General features: G+C 37.0%; 1 protein-coding gene across 2 annotated transcripts in view; it reads right to left on the reverse strand.

The window, feature by feature from the left end:
* Positions 1-24,281, reverse strand: part of MOXD1 (monooxygenase DBH like 1) — a 97,933-nt gene that overhangs the window by 55,388 nt on the left and 18,264 nt on the right. For both annotated transcript variants that reach the window (XM_024997008.2, XM_002690224.7), the window contains exons 2-4: positions 15,495-15,641; positions 13,162-13,329; positions 12,913-12,996 (exon numbers count right to left, since the gene is read on the reverse strand). In XM_024997008.2, coding sequence (XP_024852776.1) covers positions 12,913-12,996; positions 13,162-13,329; positions 15,495-15,641 — 399 coding nt within the window. The remainder of the gene's footprint in view (positions 1-12,912; positions 12,997-13,161; positions 13,330-15,494; positions 15,642-24,281) is intronic.

Below are 24,281 nucleotides of genomic sequence, written 5' to 3' on the forward strand. Positions count from 1 at the left end.
ATAACATTGAAAAGACAAGAATCATTGTCTCCATTTTGCAGGTCCATATAGTCAAAGCTGTGGTTTTTCCAGTAGTCATAGATGTCAGAGCTGGATCATAAAGAAAGCTGAGAGCCGAAGAATTGATGCTTTTGAACTCTGTTGCTGGAGAAGACTCTTGAGAGTCCCTTGGACAGCAAGGAGATCAAACCAGTCAATCCTAAAGGAAATGAACACTGAATATTCATTGGAAGGACTGGTGCTGAAGCTGAAGCTCCAATATTTTGGCCACTTGATGAGAAGAGCAGACTCACTGGAAAAGATCCTGATGCTGGGAAAGACTGAAGGCAAGAGGAGAAGGGGACGACAGAGGATGAGATGGTTGGATGGCATCATGGACTCAGTGGGATGAGTTTGAGCAAAATCAGGGAAATAGTGAAGGACAGGGAAGCCTGGCGTGTTGCACTTCATGGGGTCACAAAGAATCAGATATGACTTAGAACAACAACAACATACACTGATACCAATATCATAAAACGTGAGAGAAGCATATTCAATAACAGCATAATAAATAACACCGTATTTATTGATGTGGTGAAAAACTGTGTTGTTTCCATTCAAAAGAACTAATTTTGCCTTGAAGTTATGATGTTAAGATCAGCTATCATGGAGAAAATATCCAATTTCATGAATAAAGATAGATTTGGAAATTTTTAATAACAGAAATATTCTTCTTTGGAGAGTGGTTTCAAAGCAGTATTTTTTCAAATCTCAGGCAATAAATGAATAAACTCTCTCTTGAGATCCTTACCAGGTCCGTGATTCTATAAAATAGGGAACTAAGTGATACAAACCTCTTGTGTAAAGAAGCCCACACATAATACATACTTGTAAAGTACTGGGGAAACATGACTGATGTTGACAATGGGAATGGACGTCCAGCAACCTCAGTAGTCAAGCCACCCTACAGTGACTAGAACTCTTAGGGAAGACCTCTCATTTCCACAAGAACTGAAAGGCCAGCACTCTCTTCCGAGGAACTGTCTGCAGCTTTTCTTTAAAGAACTAAATGCTTGTATGCATGTGTGTGCAATTAAGAGGTAGCCTTGGTTTCTATTTTGGAGGGCATGACGCAACTACCCAGAGTTTTAACATAAGTAAAACTGTAAGTTCATGACTGGGGGTAAAGCTACACAATAGTATCATTCAAGATAAAATCAGTGACCCCATTTAGGTAGTGAAAGCCACAATCTACAGTCCCTTTCAATATTTCACATGAGGGGCTTTGGTGTGGTATGGTGAAGGCATTCTCTGATCAAAAAATGCAGTTACCCTGACAACAAGTAACCGCTGGGATTCTGCATTCTAATCTAACATAACCAGACTATGGATTTAAAGTTCAGCCGGCAGCTGCTAGCCGGCTGTAGCCCAGACAGATGTTGGCTGGAGCATCGAGGATTATTTGCCACATGTGGGACCAGATGGAAACTTCTGCACAGACCAACTTCAAAACTTTACTGCTGAAGCAAGAATCCTATTTTTCAGCTAATGATTGTTTTTTGCCATGGGCCTAAATAGTCATATTTTGAGATTAACTCAGCAAAAGTGCTTGTCCATGTTTATTTTTAAAATATACTTCTTCCTTGGGGAAAAGCATATAAACGGGAAAAGTACCAGCAATGAGCAACTTACTTCTCTGGGCTTCAGTTTCCTCATCTGTAAAATGAGGATAATAATACTACCTATTTCCTAGGCTGTTTTATGAGGATTGGTGACTCACAGAATGTATGATGTTTTCAGTAAGTGTCTTCCGTCTAATTTTATATTGGCGCTTAAGCACATAAACCAGAGGTTGTCTCCTGGTCATCCTCACCACACCTGGATTCTTACCTAAGATCCATCTGGTTGTACTCTCCCAAGATGATTCTTTCCATATGGCGTGGGACTGTGCCCAGACCTTCACTCCTTTCTTTTCGCCTTGACTGCCTGTACTATGTCGTTAGACAGCAATGTTCACTTGCCAGCTTTAGGGTTTCTCTCTCATTCATATGTGCGTCTCTTCTCCCCATCTAGACTAGATCATTGGAGTGAAAGGCCATGTCTTATATCACCTTGTATTTGACAAAAGACATAGCTTGTCCGAAGTGGGTACTCACTAAACACTCACTGATAATTCTTTGAGATTTACAGGATAGTTTGAAGGACTACTTCTCACTGATTAAGCATATAGTGTATTAAGTACACACCTGATTTCTGAAATATGCCACGAACAAAGTACCTCTTCTATATTCGTAAGACTTCCTCACATTAAGTGAAAGGCTGAGAGGCTTTTGGTAGCATTTATGTACTTATTAAGTTATTTACATGGTCTGGACTTTAGTTAATATTTATGATTCCACACAGAGCAATTCAGTGAGATTACACGGATGAAAAGATATCTCTTTGTTGGTAATGGAATGCATTCAAAAGTCAGCAAGGTGGCCTTCCGTATACAGTTTCTAAAATGGATCCATTACATTATAAACGTTAATGTACAGAGTTAACTTGATGTATATGTTTCACTAGAACATAAACCTTTTCCCTTCATAGAAGAAAGTATCCCTTATATCTGAATTAGTTCGTTGAAATTTTATAATGAAAGTCAGCTGTGGTTCCAGGAAACAGCTGGTGTTTTCGCCTCTCCACTTCCACAAAGAAATATGCAATGCATCAGGAACAAACTATCTCAAAACCATAAATTGCTTAAGTCTTCTTCATGTGCAGACAACAGTGCATTTCAATGGGAGACATTTGATGTGTGTTCAATTTTTACAACAGTTGTTAATTAAAACAGTATATAACTATAAAAATATGCATGGATGCTATGTAATATGAAGAGCACTTTACTAGGTGCTATAAAATATAATTTAAATATGGTCTTCTGGGAAATTTTAATAAATATAAAACACTGGTTCTCAACCATGGGGTTTGTTTGAAGATCATCGGGGAACTTGTACAAATGACAGCAACATAAAAGTCTGGACTCTATCCCTAAAGATTCTATCCAGATGGTTCTAATGTGTACCCTAGGTTATGAATCTAGAAAAACAAAAACAATTATGCAATGAAGCAAGACTCAACCATAACTTTTTTTGATATATGAGCATAATATTCTTCTTCATAAAATATATATATTATTAAAATCAGGTATATTCTGAATTTTTTGACATAAAAATACATTCATTTCAAATGTAGTGAAAGGTTTGATAATGATCCACAACAGTGCAATCTTTTATCACTTGATCAGGATTGTATAAAACTATTCTTTAATTTGAGTTTATAAACTTTGAATAGTAAATAACTCTTATTTAAACTGAATTTCTAGCACATACATAATTTTTTCTGTTGTAATGTGTTCAGTCACTCAGTCATGTCTGACTCTTTGCAACCCCATGGACCATAGTCCATCAAGCTCCTCTGTCCATGGGACTTTATAGGCGATAATAGTGGAGTGGGTTGCCATTTCCTTCTCCAGAGGGTCTTCCTGCTCCAGGGACAGAACCTGTGTCTCTTGCATCTCCTGCATTGGCAGGCAGATTCTTCACGACTAGTGCCATTTTACTAAAAGCTCCATTCATAAAAACTGTAAGAAATTTCAGTGTTGCATTAAAAAGGATGTCATCAATGGATGACATCCTGTTTTGATATGTATACAATTTCCTTACATTGAAAACAGACATCAAAGCAAAATTGGTGTGTTATATCCCATGGAAATATACACAAATTATCTTCACTCCTTTTGTAATTTTTAGCATAACTTTTTATTACAGTTTATCTTACAAACTTTATGAATGTATCCATTTATTTGATACATTTCCAGTTTTTTCAATTTCAATATTTAACTAGCCATAGAATTTTAAGGGTTCAAGATCACTTAGGACAATCTTTCAGTTATATGGATTTATAGCCTTTGAGTTGTGTTGTTGACATGAACTCTATCTTTTGAGAAGCACTGTGATGCAGACACATGACTGATCAGCTGACCAATGTTTACTGCAGGATTAGAACCCACACTCAGACTGATTCTTAAGTCATTCAGAGAGACCAACATTTCTAGACCTCTCTCCAACAACAGGGCTCTTCTTGCTTTTAGGGTCCTTGCTCTCTAGGCATTTTGCCATACATTTAACTTCCAGATGAAAATGTTGGTATTTTTTTCTCACAAGTCTCTTTTTATACAGTGAAAGAGAATAAAATAAGTCATTACCATTTTTTTCACTTAATTCCAAAGAGGACTGTAACTCAGCTTATACAGAAGGCTATGGGCTTGTTTCCAATTATCCTTATGCTACAAAACAGGTAGCATTTCTTCCCGCTGAAATAATTTCCAGTTCCTTTCTCCCTAACATCATCTCAGAGATCTAACATTCTGTGCCTTATTGTACTCACGAGCATAATCCTTCACCTAGTCAACCTAACGCAAATCTTTTCTAACTCAGTTCCCAGGACCTTTATACTGATATTTATGGAAGGTTCTGTCTAGGAACAGATCTTATAGGATACAAAAGTATCCTCAGCCTGGATACTGAGAAGCTTATTCAAATTAAGTTCCATTGGCATATATCACCTAGAAAGGCCTGGGCTAGTAGTATTTGTGTTTCATTGGCATATGCATGCATGTGTGCTCAGTCACTCAGTCATGTCCAACTCCTTGAGATGCTATGGACTGTAGCCCATCAGGCTCCTCTGTCCATGGGAATTCTCCAGGCAAGAATACTGGAGTGGGTGCCATGACCTCCTCCAGGGGATCTTCCCGACCCAGGGATTGAACCTGGGTCTCCGGCATTGCAGGGGGATTCCTTACCGCTGAGCACTTGGGAGGCTCCCATTGGCATAGATCACCCAGAAAAACCATAATGCCTGGGCTAGTAGTATTGTAGAGAGAAAGATCTACTAGCTTTGCTATGAAGACCTGTGTTTAATCTTGCCTCTGTTTCATAGACCTTGTGTAATGTTAAGCAAGTTCTTTATACATGCCATGCCTCACTGTGTTCATCTGGAAAGTGGCGTTAAAGGGAGGCTGTGAAAATCCAACAAGATAATATATCTCAAGTAGCAAAAAAATATCTTACTTACGTACTTCTTTGTATATAAGTAAAGTCATTCATATATTAATATTTCCACATTTCTTAATCTTATTGTGCCATCAACAGCTAGAATCCAATCTAAATATTTTAGTACTTCATTTTTTAAAAAATTTCTATTTATTTATTGCTAAGGCTGCATGGATCTTAGTTCCCCTGACCAGGGATGGAACCTGTGCCCCTGCAGTGAAAGCACAGAGTCCTAATGACTGAACCACCAGGGAATTCCTTCTTAATACTATTTCAAAAGAAATGCTTTTAATCAAAATATTTACCAACATTTATAGCCAATAATTATCAATAAATGAGCTAATGCTTTTCAATTCTGCAATCCAAACTTTTGGACTATTTTTTTAAAAAAAATATAGTAGATTGGGTGTGGAGTTGGGTGGCAGAAGAGCAACAAAGAAGAATAACTATCTTTTTATGTCTGTGGAAAATTTTTAAGGTCATAGAGTGGAAAGTTGATGGGCGATCTAAGAATGTAAAAGAATATTTCCCAGAGGTTAGTCACCAGCTGGTTTTTATCCTTAGTAAGACAAGAACAGGAGGAAATTAGCTTAGATTTCATTTGGTTTAGAATAATGGAAGCAAGCTATGAAATCTAATTCCCAAGGAATCTTTTCGTCAAAATAAAATAGAGACTTACTGCCTACCATGATTTCAGGGCAATCCTGACTTTAAGTATGAGAAAATACTAGATGAATTTATAGTCATCCATCTCTATAATCCCCATCAAGAGAAGAAAACAAGCAATTATGAGTCGATTATGGAACAGGTGTTTTCACTTGTAATCATTTCATCTTTACTGGAAATTATTTTTCCTGCCTCACAACTGAAGATGCACACAGAGTTTAGTTTGCCCGGATCACTCAGTTAATTAAAAACTGAATTAGAACACAACCCTTACCTATCTCCAGAGTCCATCGTGGGCGCTGTGCCAACCTATGAGCCTTCCTCACCCTGCCATTCTTAATTTCAATCCTTATTATTTTTAAAAGGACATTATTCCCAATATGTAGATTTATTTCATTGTTTGTTTATTTAAATTATTTTATTTGGATTATTTCCAAGATTTATAGGTATCTGAAAACCAAAGTAAACTGGGAATACAGCTAGTATTTACTGAGCTACCTAATATATGCCAAACACGTAAGAACTCTACACATAATGTCTCATTTGGTAATGACAGCTACCATTTGAGACAAGTACTATTGTTATCCTCTTTATAGATGGAAACCTAAGCCTCAGAATATATGCTAAGAGTTAGAGATGTGGATGGACATTGAGACTGTTATACTGAGAGAGGTCAGTCAGAAAGAGAAAAACAAATATCATATATTAGTGTATATATGTAGAATCTAGAAAAATGGTACAGATGATCTCATTTGCAAAGCAGAAATAGAGACACAGATGAAGAGAACAAGCGTATGAACACTAAGGGGTGGGAGGGAAAGGGGTGGGGTGAATTGGGAGGTTGGGATTGACATATACACACTACTGCTATTATCTATAAAATAGACAACTAATGAGAACCTACTGAATAGCTCAGGGAACTCAGTGCTCTATGGTGAATTAAATGGAAAGGAAATCCCAAATAGAGGGGATATATATATATAAAGCTGATTAACTTTGCTATACGGTAGAAACTAACACAACATTGTAAAGCAACTGTACTCCAATAAAAATTAATTAAAAAAAAAAATAAGAGAGCCCATGACCAAGGGACTAAAGAAGGAGACTTTTAACTTTAAGAAGGAGGACTTTTAACATCAAAGGAGGCAATGGGGTCCTAAGCATTTTCACCCTGGAGCACCTGCTCAGGGATGGTGAGAATCAGGCGTAACAGGAAGTCACACCACAGGGCATCCAAACCCCCACACAGATTTCAGTTTTAGTTTTCAGCAAGTCATAGATACTTAGAAGTAAAAAAGAGCCAATTGAAATCATCTGGTCCAATCCCTTTATCTTATAGACAAGGAATTTGAGGATCAGGGCGAGGTTAAGTACTTTCTCTAGGGTCAGAAAGCTAATTAGTGACAGAGTTAGCAATAAATCACTTCCATGAAAAGACATGCTTTCAAAGTGAATTCAATTACCTCCACTCTAGTGGCTATTAAGAACACCCATGTAGCTAGACAATCTCCAGTGTTTTTGTAGTCTATGTAACCCAAGAGGATCTAGAAAGAACTTGGCAACACTGAGAATCTAAGTCAACAATCTTTAAAATGTGCTACTTTGAGTCAATTCATTATTGTTAGGGGCGGTGCTCCTACCAACTTCTGTTCCAAGTTATAGTTTCAGACTGTTACAGTAAACACCCAAGTACTTTCAACTCTTCTCTGGTAGATAAAAGATATATAACATTTCAGATATATTTGGATATAAAGGTAAAATTATTTTGGTATTTGTAAATTTTGGATGACAAAATCCCAAAGAAGAGGATTCTTATGATTTTACCACATGATCTTTTTTTCCCAGAAGGTCAAAAATCATCTGTCTTGTCAATCGTGATAAAATTCACAGATGTCAATGGTAATACACTGATGTTAAGAAAAGTGAAAGGAAAGTGAAAGTGAAGTCACTCAGTCATGTCCGACTCTTTGTGACCCCATGGACTGTAACCCACCAGACTCCTCCGTCCAGGGGATTTTCCAGGCAAGATACTGGAGTGGGTTGCCATTTCCTTCTCCAGGAGATCATCCCAACCCAAGGATTGAACCCCGGTCTCCTGCATTGTAGGCAGACACTTTACCGTTTGAGCCAAATAACCAAATACAGTGTTGCAAACTATTTAAGAGGAATGCAAAGTATTTTTACACAAAGCATACTTTTAAAATTAATTTTTTTCAACATACTAAATAAATCTATCTGAAAAGCCAAAGCTTGCCTTTAGGAAATATGGTTAAATTAGTAAAAGATAAAGGGGAAACAGAAAACCTGAACAAGTACTATGGAGTTGGAATGAAAATGGATGAAAATACAAACAATTGTTCGGTCAATGGTCAATAATAAATACCTACTAGTCTGCCACAGAATAAAGTGAAACAGAAGGTAAACACACAGTGAAAGAATGAGAACTAAAGCATGGAGTCCATGTAAAAGCATCCTGATGACAAACCAAAATGCTATTTCTATCAGGGGGAAAAATCATACCAGTTAAAATATATTTTGAAATATCATTTCAGGGGGAACAAAAGGAAGTAGACTGAGAAGAAAGCACTCTAACAGTTGTCAAATTATGTAGTTTGACACTGAGAATTCCCACATTTTACTAAATTTAGCTTTGAAGTCTTACACATTTTCAGAAATAGAGACCCGCTATCACACTTGATGTTTCAGAATGTGTTAATGCTAAATTTTTCCATTTGATGGTGTCCTTTCATTTAAGAAAGAAGAAGGAATGAATGTGATGGGGAAAATGGGCAGCAGTGTTCATTTAATATCGTGTATAAAGTCACGGTTTCATGCTGTGTGTCTAGCATAGGAAAATTGATTTTTGAGTGACATTTCATGGGTATACAGTACTCTGGGTTCAAGGACATTTCATGGGTATTCAGTGTCAATCGTGCTTAGATTTCCTTATCCCAGGAAACATTCCCCCAAATTAAACCACACAGATTTATGAATGCCACCAATGGAAAAGAGCAGCAGCTTCTAATTTAATGGCAATAAAAGATATGCTGTCCAGTAGCAAGTAGAAAGCATAGGATTTCCCTCCTTGTGTCTACCGCTGAAGAAGAGAGAGATAAGAGTGCTTTTTTCACTCAATTTCAATTTTTCCAGAGCAGAAAGTTCTGAGTGGCCTGCCTAAATGAAATAAGTGACAATCCAGGTTTTATTTAGAATTCTGTCTGGAAAAGGTTGGCTGGTTTGGAATCCCACAGGAACCCAGAAACCTAACAAGATGTTCAACAGATTAGCAACTGTGTATCACTAGTGATCAACATAATTTTATTTAGCTACTTTATTTAACAAATGCTGTGTGCCAGGCACTGTTCTAAATTACAAATATTAAACTCCTTTGATTAATGGTCATAACAGCTCTCTTAGAGAACTAGTATGTCCATTTCTCCAGATGAGAAAACTGAGGTACAGGACAGTAAATAATTTGCCCATGATCACACAACTAGTAAAAGAAATCCTCTCTTAAAACTCAGCAATAGTCAACCTTCTAGCATGACGCTCTTCCTTTTCTGGGCCGTCAGACAAAAATAGCAGTTTTCAATGAAAAGTTGTTTGGAGAGCAAAACTGAAAATACATAGACTGATAATAGAAATTGAATTTATTAAGAGTCCTCTGTATTGGATACTGTAGCAAGTGCTAATAAAATTTTTTTAAGCCTGTCATTTAATCTTTATTCTAAACAATACCATTAGGAAAGCACTATTTCTATTTAAATCGTGAAACTGAGTTTTACGTACCTGATGAATAACTTTCCTGCTGTTCAATGACTAATGGAAAGAAGGATTCAAATCTGGCCCATCCAAATGCAGAACCCACCTACTGCCTTCCTACTAGGGAGACATCTCCTTTAAGGGGAGATGACTAAGGATGATGATTCAACCTGGATGTTTTTCTTTTTCCTCCTCTTTAACACAATAAGCCATCAACAACTATTTATTAAATTGATTAAGACATCAGATTTAAACAGATGAATGAGGAGTTTAGTTTATGGGGAGAATCCACTGACACGAAAAGCTCCTCAAAAAAACTGATAGCCCCAGCATCTAGCAGAGTATATCCAATTATTAATTGTGATAATGATATTATACCGACTAAAGAGAGTAGAGGCAGGATGAGGAGGGGACAACAAGAGGATGAGATTGTTGGATGGCATCACCGACTCAATGGACATGTTTGAGCAAGCTCCGGGAGTGGGAGATAGTGAAGGACAGGGAAGCCTGACATGATGCATCCATGGGGTCGCAGAGTTGAACATGACTGACCGACTGAACAACAACAAAAGAGAATGGAAAGAATCACTTCCTCTAAAAAATTTTAAATATGGGGTAATGTCACCTATTTGGCAAAGCTCAAATAGGGTCATGCTTAAATATGAAGAGATGAGCTGGAGGGTGAATCTCAAGAAGGAATCACAGAGATGATCTCCTATGAGAAGTGTGGTTTTAATATAATTTACCAAGAATTTTTTTTTCACAATCTCTGTATATGCATCAGACAACATCAACATTTTCAAGTCATAATTTTCAACTTTGTTTGCTATCATCAAAATATAAATCAGTAAAATGGAATCACAAGTGAACTGGAACCATCAATAATTTATATCATAACCCAATCTTTCCTGTAGATTGTTATTTTCCTTTCTTATTTTATAATTTTACAAATAACTTACCTTATTATTTCATACTTTTAGTAGCAAATAGTTTTTTGTGTGTGTTGTTCAGTTGCTAAGTCATGTCCGACTCTTTGTGACCCTATGGACTATAGCCGACCAGGCTCCTCTGTCCATGAGATTTTCCGGCAAGAATACTGGAATGAGTTGCCATTTCCTCCTGAAGGGGATCTTCCCAACCCAGGGATCAAACATGCATCTGCTGCATTGGCAGGCAGACTTTTTACCACTAAGGCAACAAGGGAGCCCCATTCATGAGAAGTAATTGAGTTTAAATTTTAGTCACCAACTTTCTGCCCTGCAACCACAAAAGTTTGTATAAGCTCTGCTCACCAATCTGCTACCCTCCCTCACTCAAAACCCCTCTTGTTCAGGGTAAAGAATTTTTGTCCTCTTACAGATCTTCAAACATGAAAAAAAAAAAAAGATTTCCAAAGTCTTTCAAGTCACTGAGATTCCTCTTTATACTTTTGAAACAGCAATGTGAACCCAAAAGTACTTAATTCTAAGCATATCCTTAGATAATAGATGCACACATATCTGAGCATTACTATAATATGCTTGTAATGGGAAAACTAAGAATTCTCAGATGAAGTACCAAGCAAATACCCTACACAGAGGGTCAGAACATATACTGCCATCCCTTAAGTGTAGACAGTTGTTTTTATTTCATTCAACTTAATTACTAGCATTAAAAAAACAAGAAAAAAATGCATTTATGTAAGTGGTTAAGAACTTCACATCCTATCAATTAACATTTGCTGAAAAATGAATCAAGGACCTGTTTTGTGAAACATGTGCTTAACCAATAGTTTTATACTTGACCTTTAAGCCAGGTTCCAGTTCAATTTTCTAGAGTGACACACAGCATGCATAACATTCTCTTTTCTGAGAAAGGCTTTTCATTGGTTTAAGGGAAGGACTCAGGCACTATTAATATTAAGCATATAAGACTAGAATCTGCATTCTCCTTTCACAAGCAAAAAACAGAAACTAACACTGCATGGAGGTGAATGACTCATCCACAGTCACACTGTTGGTAAATTTGATGGTAAAAATATCCTACAAATATTTAGGACTACTTACTTAATTCAATAATCATTCTCCAACCTACTCCTCTTGCCTCTCTAAGTAGTTATGAGTCATTCTATAAACAAAAGGCAGATTTGTGCCACTGGAGAAATATATTAGAAATTAACAAATTTAAATCACTTTATAGAACGTGCTCAATGTTTCCATCTCTGCCAGAATGCTTTGAGGTTGGCAGGAAAAATGGAATGACTGACTGCCTTTTCACAGATGAGGAAACAAGGACAGGCAGCATTATTACCCCAGAGTGACTTACTTGAGACTACATAAAGAGACCATATAAGAGCTCTTTAAACCTGCATGTTTCCTTCTAGATTCTAGAATCTAGAAGCTTCTCCCTTTCTTGTATCTACACTGCTTTACCACATAGTCTCAGTTCAGTTCAGTCGCTCAGTTGTGTCCAACTCTGCGACCCCATGAATTGCAGCACGCCAGGCCTCCCTGTGCATCACCAACTCCCGGAGTTCACATAGTCTAGGGGACGACAAAAAGTCAGCAGTAGCTGGCCTTCTGACTGTCTGCAGTATTTTGTGTACATTATGTAATTCTATCTTATTCCTTCTTGTGTCTTGTCCACATCTCCCACAATCTCACTGTAGGTTCTTTGAGAGCATGGATCATATATTCAACCTCTATGGAATTTCCCAACAATTCCTAGCACAGAGCCAAGGACCTCTAAGTTTTTAAAAATACCTATTCATTCACTAACTAGATGTAAGTTTTGGGAGACCTATCCCTGAAGGAAGTGAGAATTAGATAAGAATTAGATGCCACAGGCAAATTAGCTTTATTACCCAATTCTGTGTTTTTCAATACTGTAGAAATTCACTACAATTTTCTCATTTTCCTATTTTCAAAAAAAATACTGTAACAATTACTTTTATGAAAATATGCAGTATTTTCTTTTTTTTATTTTATTTTATTTTTAAACTTTACATAATTGTATTAGTTTTGCCAAATATCACTGAAGCAGATATTATGAAACAATATTTGTGGGAAATGTAAACTTCCTGGATAGAATTTATTGATATACAAATATATTATTTTAAATTGTAATTCCAAAAATTCTAATTGTTGAACTGTTACCTCAGAAATAACCAGAGGTGTACAAATGCATCCCAAAACTTTAACCTTTAAGCATATAAAATTAGGAGACAAAACATAAAATACTAGCTACAACCCAAGTTTCTTGCTAAATTCAGTGACTTTTAGGACAGGGGGTGATTCAGATAAGCTGATTTCTTGCTCTCTAAGTAACTTTTGAATAACTGAAAATCGTTTCTATAAATTTATTATTTTCATTTTAAGAACAATTTCTCCTCCATTCATACAAATTAAGTTTAGCTTGTGAGTGAATCACATACCTTTATGACATGATGCTTTTCCTGGAGCATAGGAATCTTAAACATTTGGCACCAGTATGTTGTACCTTTGTTTGGGATGGAAACCTATCTTAAAAATAAATAAATAAAAAGGAGAAGGGGACAAAAGTCATATTGGCTTGACATTCTATTAAAAACAATAATTTAAGTAAAAAAATGAAACACAACTATTATACGGTTTCAATAAACCCATCCCTAGAATCATAAAAACCTGAAAACAAAAAAACTTACGTCTTGATTGACCAGGTCAAAGTATGGTATGGCTGTAGACAACATACTGGTTTTCTCAGGATTCAGTAACCGCAGACTCTTGGTACCACGATTGGATTCATGGTACTTGGGACCTGCTTCTCCCACATCTTCATGGTGGTAGGCCCAGATCACCCTTACTGTGCTCTCCTGGTGAACAGAAATGGGTAGGGTTATGTCTCATGACAGCACTTTCCTTACCATTGAATTGAGTTTAATGAATGCTACCTAAAGCAGGATACAGAAGCAAAGAAAAGAGCATGACATTCAGGGTCTCAATATGGTCTCTCACTTAATTGTGTTAATTTGATTAAGTCTTAAAAATCCAAATAGATGAGTTCCTTTTTGAAAGAAATCATCTCTTCAAGATAAAATATTCCAAAACATATTTTGGAAGATATTATGCAAGATATATGTTTTATATATGTTATATGATATATATGTTATATTTGCAAGATAATATGTTCCAAAACATTGGGTTGGTCAAAAAATTTGTTTGGGTTTATAGTAAATTGTTAACAGAAAAACCCAGGTGAACTTTGTGGTCAACCCAATAGAATGAAGGACAAGTGACTTAGTAGTTATCCTTTCATGCTGATAGCAACAGTAAATCATTGTCATGCAAAAACTCCAAACACTGAAAACAAACTAGTAGTTACCAGGTAATTACTCTTGTTAAGTAGCAGGAGTTTAGGATAATTAAAACCTGTTTCAATGCTATGGAACATTTTAAAGAAAACAAATAAATATAATGAAAGTTAAAATGACTTCCCAGGTCAGGATTTTAATTTTCACAATAGATTTTTCCTAGACTCTAGCCCAGTCACATGTATGAATTTAGAGAAAGTGGAAATGCAAGAGGAACTTCTGATTCTGGGTTGTTTGTTATCGTAGAATCTAGGTGTAATCATTTCATGAACTCTGGGAATTTTCAAGGGACTGAGGCATTCCAACTAGGAAAAGTGCTGTCAGGTGAAACTGGTTGCCCAAAGGGTGGTGGGGCAGCGGGGAGGGTGTGCTGGGATATAAAAAAATAGTTTAGTACCCCACACATAAAGATGCCTTTGTCAGATCTTTATAATGAGAACATTGCAAATAAATAACATGGTAACGATAACCTTATACGAGACAGCAAAAGAGACACAGAGGTATAGAACAGTCTTTTGGACTTTGTGGGAGAGGGCGAGGGTGGGATGATTGGGGAGAATGGCATTGAACCATGTATATTATCATACGTGAAATGAATCGCACGTCCAGGTTTGATGCATGATACAGGATGCTCGGGGCTGGTGCACTGGGATGACCCAGAGGGATGGTATGGGGATGGAGGTGGGAGGGGGGTCAGGATGGGGAACACGTGTATACCTGTGGCAGATTCATGTCGATGTATGGCAAAACCAATACAATATTGTAAAGTAATTAGCCTCCAATTAAAATAAATAAATTTATTTTAAAAAAAGAAAATAAACAACAAAACAAAAGCTATTCATTTTAAAAGTTATATTATTTCTTAATAAGTCAAATGACTATAATTATTATTACAGTTAAAGTATAAGAGCACTGTATATTACATAAAAGTGGTCCTTGTTGTTGCACACATTTTTCTTCCTCTTTTACTCTTTATGCAGAATGTTAATCAAAACTGCCTCAGATTTTTACATTTCCATTTTTAAAGTTATGAATTACAATTAAAAAAAAAAGGTAATCTTGTTGGTCTATACAAAATGAAATTGGTTTCAGAAATTCATGGAAAGTTTCAAAGTACCACATGAATTATAGATCCTCTAAATATTTAATTTGCATATGCACAAAGATGTTAATTTTTGCATGATGCCTGACAATAACAAATCTTGTATAACATGTTGACAGGCAATTTTCATCAGTCTACTATTCATCCTGACTTCAGAAATTCACAAAAGTGAATCAGTAACAATTCAGATGAATTATAGCCTAGTATTTAGTATCATAATTCTCTCTTATGTAATATGATTTCTTCCAACCTTTATCAATTGCTTATTTTCAAACTTTATAAAGAAGCTACAATCTTTTATAGATAAAATCACACATAATTTAAGCAACTCTTCCAAGTTTTAGATTCACACAAAAACTGCCTTTATTGAAGTTTATAGTCATAGGTGGCCCCCCCCACCCCAATCCATGGCTTCTAAGGAGAATTCAAAAATATTCCCAAAAGATTATGTGACTTTGTTGCTAAGGGTTATTTTTAAATACTTGTTCTTTTTTATTCTGCAAAGTATTTCCCAACTGTAAATGTACAATCTGTTCATGCATGCATTTACTGATAGACTTCTTACCGATATACTCTTGTCATTTATGTCACACGTATGCAGTTCTCTGGTAAATTCAATTACTGTGTGTGTACTATTTTCCATGGCATATTCTAGGTGGTAATCTTGCTGAGCATCTTTTCTCAATTCTCTGTTTGCATTTGTAAAATAATCCTGTGGAAAATATGAAAAAGGAAAATCCAGCTATTCTAAATTCAGAGTGAAAAGAATTTAGATTAAGAGCATATACATATAACGTTGAAAAATAATTCTGGTTTGCTCATTACAAAATCCTGTATTTACAGTCATTTTTTAAGTCCTGGGAATTTCCAAGGGGCTGGAGTATTCTCCCTAGGGACAGTTCCCTAGGAAACAAATCCATATTTGAACTTCTGGCCCTTCAGGAAAAGGCAGTGTGGATTTACAACAGAGAGTATTGAAAGAGCTGGAATGAGTAATCACTGAGTACTTTTTCCTCCTTCTACAGATGAAAAGAACTTCAACACAGGGAAATGACTTGCTCCAAAGTGAAATGAATAACTAGTTCATAGTAAAACCAGGACCAGGCCCGGTACCAGCACTTTTTCCACTATTACATTTTACGGTGCTTACCTTCTGCACTTCTAAAAGCAAGGAGACTCAGGCTAAGGTTATAGGGTTTTTTAGTATGAGCTTTAATGACATACATTTATTAAAATGAAATGCAGTGGGATAATATGGAAAGAAATTACTCTAGTTGAATTACAAGATACTGAAAAACTAGAGATGTTTTGTTTTGATGGTTCAGCTATAATTCTCATACTAAACTAGTTCAATGGTTTAAGATCACTTCTTAGAAGCACACAGATGCAATGGAAATCGCATAGGCTTTGAATCAGATAATTAGGATATGAGCCCCCCAGTTCTACTCCAAAAATGTTAACGAATTGTTGAAATCGAACTCGGAACTTTTGTTCTAGCATTAATAAAATTGAGATAGGGACTTCCTTGATGGTCCAGTGGTTAAGACTTCACCTTCCAGTGCAAGGGGTATGGGTTCGATCCCCGGTGGAGGAGCTAAGATCCCTCATGCCTCGTGACCAAATAAAAATAAAACATAAAACAGAAGTAATATTGTAACAAATTCAATAAAGACTTTAAAAATTGTCCACACTAATAAAATCTTTAAAAAAGGAAATAAAATAAAATTGAGATAATACATACTTTTTGTATGAATTTTGAAAGATAAATACATGAAATAGTATATAAGGGAAAAAATGCCAACCATAGTTAGAGCTCACTCAATGCCAATCTTCTTCCCTCTTTTGCAATTAGAGTAGTTTTTCCCCAAAATATTCTCTGTGCTTTTTACCACTGGCTTTCTATGTTAAGAGTTATAAAAATCATGTTGTTCATTCTTATTACTTATAGAAGATATAAAATTTGCCATAATTATACTGGTTTTTCAGCATATAATGGTATTTTATGTCTGATAAATCACAAAGAATTGATTTAGAATATACATGCTGAAATAAAATTACAACTAGTTTTAATAACACTAAAATTACATTTGAAGAAATGATTGCATGCTTGACAGAGAAAATACTGTTGTACAAGAGAAAAACTTTAAGTTGTCTATAATTGTCATACTCTAGGATATGGATAATAGTATTATAACAATGTTAAATGACCTAACATCAATTATCATGGTTATGTAAGAGAATGTCCTTGTTCTTGGTAATTATACACTTAAACGTTTAAGAGTGAAAAAAAAAAAAAAAAAAAGAACAAGAAATGGTCATTCTCAAATGGATGGCATTTAGCGTTTTTATTCCTAGCACTTTTCTAAGGTAGCTATCTAGTGTATGTAAGCTTGACATTCAGGGTACCACATCCTGACATTGTTCAAATCTCACATTATTGGTGATGCACAGACCCTAACTAACTTCACTCTGGTAACAATGACAACATACTGAGTACATTCTATGCACCAGATTAAGCATATTACATGTATTAGCTCATTTAATCTTCATATCAAGGCTATGAGACAAAATGATGTTCCTGTTTCACTGAAGCACAAAGAAGTAAGCAGCTAGGCCAGAATCATACAGGTAGTAAGTGGTAAAGCCAGTGCTGCAGCTCAGGCAGTTTGGTCTGAGCCTCCTTCACTGTTCTACACCACAGTGGCCACTGCTGGAAAAGGATGGGTTAGTTTAAATACTTCTGCCTACAGAACTATATACATCAAGTATTTTTTCATATAAAGTGTTACTTTTTCTACTGCTAAAGTCAGGGTCTGTCAAAAATGTACCAGCTGTAATTGTGAAAGCAATTCAAATGAAATATTCCAATGATAACCATGCTTTTCTCACTTTTGATCACATAGATTTTCAGTATATAAATGAAATAACAATGCCTGTGGATGAGAGATTTAGATAAACTGACTGTCTTTACACCAAGCTCACATTACATTACATGATTGAAGCAATCACGGTTTTTGCAAACAAACAGAATACAATACAAAATGCAATCAGTTCAAAGAGTAGAATAATTATCTGAGTTTTGCAAATATGTTTCCAAAGCCTTAGTACCACAAAATACCCAGCTGGCTTGCCAATTTTCCATTTGTTTTATTTCCACTCACCAAAACCAATTCTTTTCAGTTATTCCACCTTTTTCTGGTTTTTCAGATAACTTAACTATAAGAAATAGCTGTGAAAAGAAGAAAAGCGAAAAGTAAACGAGAACTGAACTATGAGAAAGGGGGAGAAAGCTCATTCAGGTCTTACTGAAAGTCCCTTGAGCTCATCTGCACTGTGAGCACTCATCGAACCACTGAGTGTTCAATGTTCAGAAAAGACAGCTGTCAATTATGTCAAAGTTTTACACGTCTGGAAAAGTGTGTTTGTCCAAAAGAAGTTGGTATCTTCAACCTCACTAAGGGAAAACATAAGTGGGTTTGAATAAAACTAAGGTTGAAACGTACAGTTCAGTCAGTTCAGTCATTCATTCAGTCATGTCTGACTCTCTGCAACCCCATGGACTGCATGCAGCACGCCAGGCTTCCCTGTCCATCACCAACTCCCAGAGCCTACTCAAATTCATGTCCATCGCGTCAGTGATGCCATCCAGCCATCTCATCCTCTGGTGTCCCCTTCTCGTTCTGCCTTCAATCTTTCCCAGCATCAGGGTCTTTTCCAGTGAGTCGGTTCTTCATGTCAGGTGGCCAAAGTATTGGAGTTTCAGCTTCAGAATCAGTTCTTCCAATGAATATTCAGGACTGATTTCCTTTAGGATTGACTGGTTGGATTTCCTTGTAGTCCAAGGGACTCTCAAGAGTCTTCTCCAGCACCACAGTTCAAAAGCATCAATTCTTCGGTACTGAGCTTTCTTTATATAAGGTTGAAATGTGAAATAGCCTAATCACCACTGTAATTCCATTACAATTTTTTTTCCTCATTTTTCAATTTTTCGGGTCTGTTTGGAGACATATCTTCAGATTTGATCAGAGTACACCTTAATTACCCAAATAGTGTTATCAGTACATGTTTACTTACTTAAAAACCCACAAGCTAATCTCTTACTATTCCTGGGAGATCTCCTAGAACAAATATTCTAAACCCTCTCTATATAAGATGCCAACATTTTCCCGCCCTCAGCTTTTGATCAGACTTTTCCCTTCACTGAGAGAATTTCAGTTATGATATACATGTGAGCTATATCTTGCCTTCTGTCTATTCTAAATATTATATCACTTAATGGCATCATAAAAATCAATCTCAAAGCAGGAAAAGAGAAATAAAAAACAGAGATGGAACAAACAGAAAGCAAAAAGTAACTGACATGAAACAGAAATATTACACTAGATCCTACAGACATCAAAGGGTTAATAATTTTATATACACTTTGATGGGAAAAGCTTGAACAATTTAGGTGAGAAACAGACAAAGTACTTGAAGAACACAAACCAGAAAAATGTATTTAATAAAAGATACTCTTAATGACCAGAAACTATAAAACTCTTAGAGGAAAACATAGGCAGAACACCCTATGATATAAATCACAGCAAGATCTTCTATGACCCACCTCCTAGAATAATGGAAATAAAAACAAAAATAAACAAATGGGAACTCATTAAACTTAGACGCTTTTGCACAGCAAAGGAAACTGCACAAGGTGAAAAGACAACCCTCAGAATGGGAGGAAATCATAGCAAACGAAACAACTGACAAAGGATTAATTTCCAAAATATACAAACAGCTCATGCAACTCAATACCAGGAAAACAAACGACACAATCAGAAAGTGGGCAGAAGACCTAAACAGAAATTTCACCAAAGACGATGGCTAATTAACACATGAAAAGATGCTCAGCGTTTCTCATTATTAGAGAAATGCAAATGAAAACTACAATGAGGTATCACCTCACACAGTCAGAACGGCCACCATCCAAAATCTACAAGCAATAAATGCTAGAGAGGGTGGAGAAAAGGGACTGCTTTTGCCCTATTGGTGGGAATGTACATTGATATAACCACTATGGAGGACAATATGGAGATTCTTTTAAAAACTAGGAAAAGACTACCATATGTTCCAAGAACCCCACTACTCAGCGTGTACCCTGAGAAAACAATAACTGAAAAAGGAGCATGTACCCCAAGGTTCATTGCAGCACTATTTACAATACCTAGGACATGAAAGCAACCTAGATGTCCACTGATAGATGAATGGATAAAGAAGCTGTGGTACATACAGAGAATGGAACATTACTCAGCCATAAAAAGAAATACATTTGAGTCAGTTCTAATGAGGTGGATGAACCTAGAGCTTATTATACAGAGTGAAGTAAGCCAGAAAGAGAAAAACAAATATCATATACTAATGCATATATATAGAATCTAGAAAGATAGTACTGATGAACCTGTTTGCAGGGCAGCAATGAAGACATAAAGAACAGACTTGTGGGGAAGGACAGGGTGGGACGATGAAGAGAGCAGCATGGAAACATATGTACTGCCTTACGTAAAACCAATAGCCAGTGAAAATTTTCTGTATGACTCAGGGAGCTCAAACCAAGTCTCTGTTACAACCTAGAGGGGTGGACACGACTGAGCGACTTCACTTTCACTTTTCACTTTCATGCCTTGGAGAAGGAAATGGCAACCCACTCCAGTATTCTTGCCTGGAGAATCCCAGGGACAGAGGAGCCTGTTGGGCTGCCGTCTGTGGGGTCGCACAGAGTTGGACACAACTGACGCAACTTAGCAGCAGCAGAGGGGTGGGATAGGGTGCAAAGTGGGAGGGAGATTCAAGAGGGAGGATAATTTGTGTTGATATATGGCAGAAACCAATACAATATTATAAAGCAATCATCCTTCAACTAAAAATAAATATATTAAAATGTTAAAAAAAAAAAAAAGACACTCAATGGCCTATAGTCTAACCTAGGGGTAAGAACTTTCCTACAAGGAAAATTCTAAGCCAAAATGTATTTTACTGGGAATTTCTCCAAATATTTTAGGAAGAGGTAATATCAATCTTTCACAAACTCTTCCAGAAGAGAAAAGAGGAGGGAATACTTCCTAACTCACTTTTTGGTGGCTCAGACAGTAAAGAGTCTGCCTACAGTGAGAGAGACCTGGATTCGATCCCTGGGTCAGGCAGATCCTCTGGAGAAGGAAATGGCAACCCACTCCAGTACTCTTGCCCAGAAAATCCCACGGATGGAGGAGTAGTAGGCTACAGTCCCTGGGGTCGCAAAGAGTCAGACATGACTGAGCGACTTCATTTCACTTCACTTACCCTAATACCAAAATCAAAGACATTATAAAAAAAACAAAGATCATGACCTCTCATTGGCCAAAGTGCAAGTTTTCTTAAAAATATGTAACAGCAAGTAGAACATAGTGATATTTTTTTAAAAAAGGATACTGTATTATGGTCATTCAGAGTTGGTTCAATATTAGAAAATATCAATGCAACTCAATATATCAAAGTCTAAAAAAAAAAAACCATGCAATGATCTCAATAAATACATAAACCTATTTGAAACATTTACCCATGGTAAAATCTCTCAGTAAACTAGCAATAGAAGGTATTTCCTCAACCTTATAAGTAAAAGTAAAAGTCACTCAGTCATGTCTGACACTTTTCGACCCAATGGACTATACCGTCCATGGAATTCTCCAGGCCAGATTCTGGAGTGGGTAGCCTTTCCCTTCTTCTGGGGATCGTCATAACCCAGGGATCGAACCCAGGTCTCCCATATTGCAGGTGGATTCTTTACCAGCTGAGTCACCAGGGAAGCCCAAGAATACTGGTGTGGGTAGCCTATCCCTTCTCTGGCAGATCTTCCTGATGCAGGAATCGAACTGGGGTCTCCTGCATTGCAGGCGGATTCTTTAACAGCTAAGCTATGAGGGAAGAGTCTACAAAACCTCAGGGCATCCCAGGTCACGCTAGTGGTAAAGAACCCGCCTACCAGCAGGAGACATGAGAGAGGTGGGTTCGATCCCTGGGTCAGAAAGATCCCCTGGAGGAGAGCAGGGCAACCCACTTCAGTACTCCTTCCTGGAGAATCTCATGGACAGGGGAGCCCCAAGGGCTACAGTTCACAAGGTCGCAAAGAGTCAGACAAGACTGAATCGACTTAACATGCAAGCATACAAACTTAATAACATCATACTTAATGATGAAAGACTGAATTCTTCCCCACTAAGTATGGGAACAAGAAAGTCCTGGGATAAGGCAAGGATGTCCACCTCCTCACTTTCAGAAGGGTCCATCGTTGGTTGTCCACCTCTGACAGTTTGTCTCTATTATTCCCATTCCTGAACTAAGTCATCAAAGTTCTGTCCTTGACATTACACTACTGTGTTTTCATATTTCATCCTTTGGTAATCTTATCTTCTCCAGGAGTTTCTAATCATCACCCTTATTTAGTACCATATATCCAAAAGTCCATTGGATACCATTATTCGGAATTCTTTACTTTCATTTCAAATGTAAGATTAAAATTGTGTTCGCCTTTTACCTATAAGGTGAATTCAAAATCAAAATTCAAAAATCAGTATTATTAACTTCTTCCTTTATTACTCAAAACTCCACAGATAATCCCTGGTCCTATCGATTCCTCATTTTCAAAAATAACCCACCTTTACCTCTGCTCCATTCAGTTTCTAAGTTCAGATTCTATTACTCCATATTTTTGTCAAGCTCTTCCTTGAAAATCACTCTCAACATGCCATTACATTTTATTTAACAGTATAGAGTACTAAGTTCTATAATTTAGATTCAAATTTCTCTAAAGTTTAGCCTGGTTTTCCAGGGTGTCTTTCATTAATCTCACCACATAATTCCTATTATCTATTTATTATTCCCTTCAAATCTTGGTGGCTTGGCAGTGAAGAATCTGCCTGCCAATGCAGGAGTCCTGGATTAGATCCCTGGGTCAGGAAGATCACCTGGAGTAGGAAATGGCAACCTATTCTAGCATCCTCCTGGAAAATCCCATGGATAGGGGAGCCTGGCAAGCTACCTTCCATAGGGTCACAAAGAGTCAGACAAGACTGAGTAACTGAACACACACACACACAATTTTCTGCCTTTGCCCAGCCTTTTGCTTTTGTTCATATTCTTCCTCTCTATCTCCCCTACTGTCTTCACCTCACTGACATATTCACCACTACCTCCACCCATTGAAACAACTGCATTGAAAAGCTTCCTTTCTCCAAGACTCATGATTCTTCTATAAAGTTTTCTCTAATCATTCCAACTGGAAGTGATCATTCCCTCTCCAAATTCTTATTCCTCTATTTCCATTCCTGTGTAGCATGCAATATATTCTAGGCACAGCATTATCTTCTCAACCACTGTGGTTGCTGTTGTTCAGTTACCCAGTCATGTCTGACTCTTTGCAACCCCATGGACTGCAGGACGCCAGACTTCCTTGTCCTTCACCAATTCCTGGAGCTTGCGAAAACTCATTCCATTGAGTTGGTGATGCCATCCAACCATCTCATCCTCTGTTGTCCCCTTCTCCTCCTGTCTTCAAATCTTTCCCAGTATCAGGGTCTTTTCTAACGAGTAGGCTCTTTGCATTAGGTGGCCAAAGTATTGGAGCTTCAGTTTCAGCATCGGTCCTTCCAGTGAATATTCAGGACTAATTTCCTTTAGGATTGACTAGTTGGATCTCCTTGGAGTCCAAGGGACTCTCAACAGTCTTATCCAACACCATAGTTCAAAAGCATCAATTCTTTGGCACTCAGCCTTCTTTATGGTCCAACTCTCACATCCATACATGACTACTGGAAAAATCATTGCTTTGCCTATATGGACCTTTGTTGGCAAAGTAACATCTCTGCTTAATATGCTGTCTACATTTGTCATAGCTTTTCTTTCAAGGAGTAAGCGTTTTTTAATTTCATGGCCACAGTCACCATCTGCAGTGATTTTGGAGCCCAAGAAAATAAAGTCTGACACTGTTTCCACTGTTTTCCCATCTATTTGCCATGAAGTGATGGGACCAGATGCCATGGTCTTCATTTTGTGAATGTTGAGTTTAAACCAGTTTTTCACTCTCCTCTTCCACTCTCATTGAGTCTCTTTAGTTCCTCTTTGCTTTCTGCCATAAGGGTGGTGTCATCTGCATATATGAGGTTATTGATATTTATCCTGGCAATCTTGATTCCAGCTTGTGCTTCATCCAGCCTGCAATTTTGCATAATGTGCTCTGCATGTAAGTTATGTACTTGATGTACTCCTTTCCCAATTTTGAACCAGCCCATAGTTCCAGGTCTGGTTCTAACTGTTGCTTCTTGGCCTGCATACAGGTTTC

The sequence above is a fragment of the Bos taurus genome, chromosome 9 (assembly GCF_002263795.3).
Source record: "Bos taurus isolate L1 Dominette 01449 registration number 42190680 breed Hereford chromosome 9, ARS-UCD2.0, whole genome shotgun sequence".
Lineage (NCBI taxonomy): Eukaryota > Metazoa > Chordata > Mammalia > Artiodactyla > Bovidae > Bos > Bos taurus.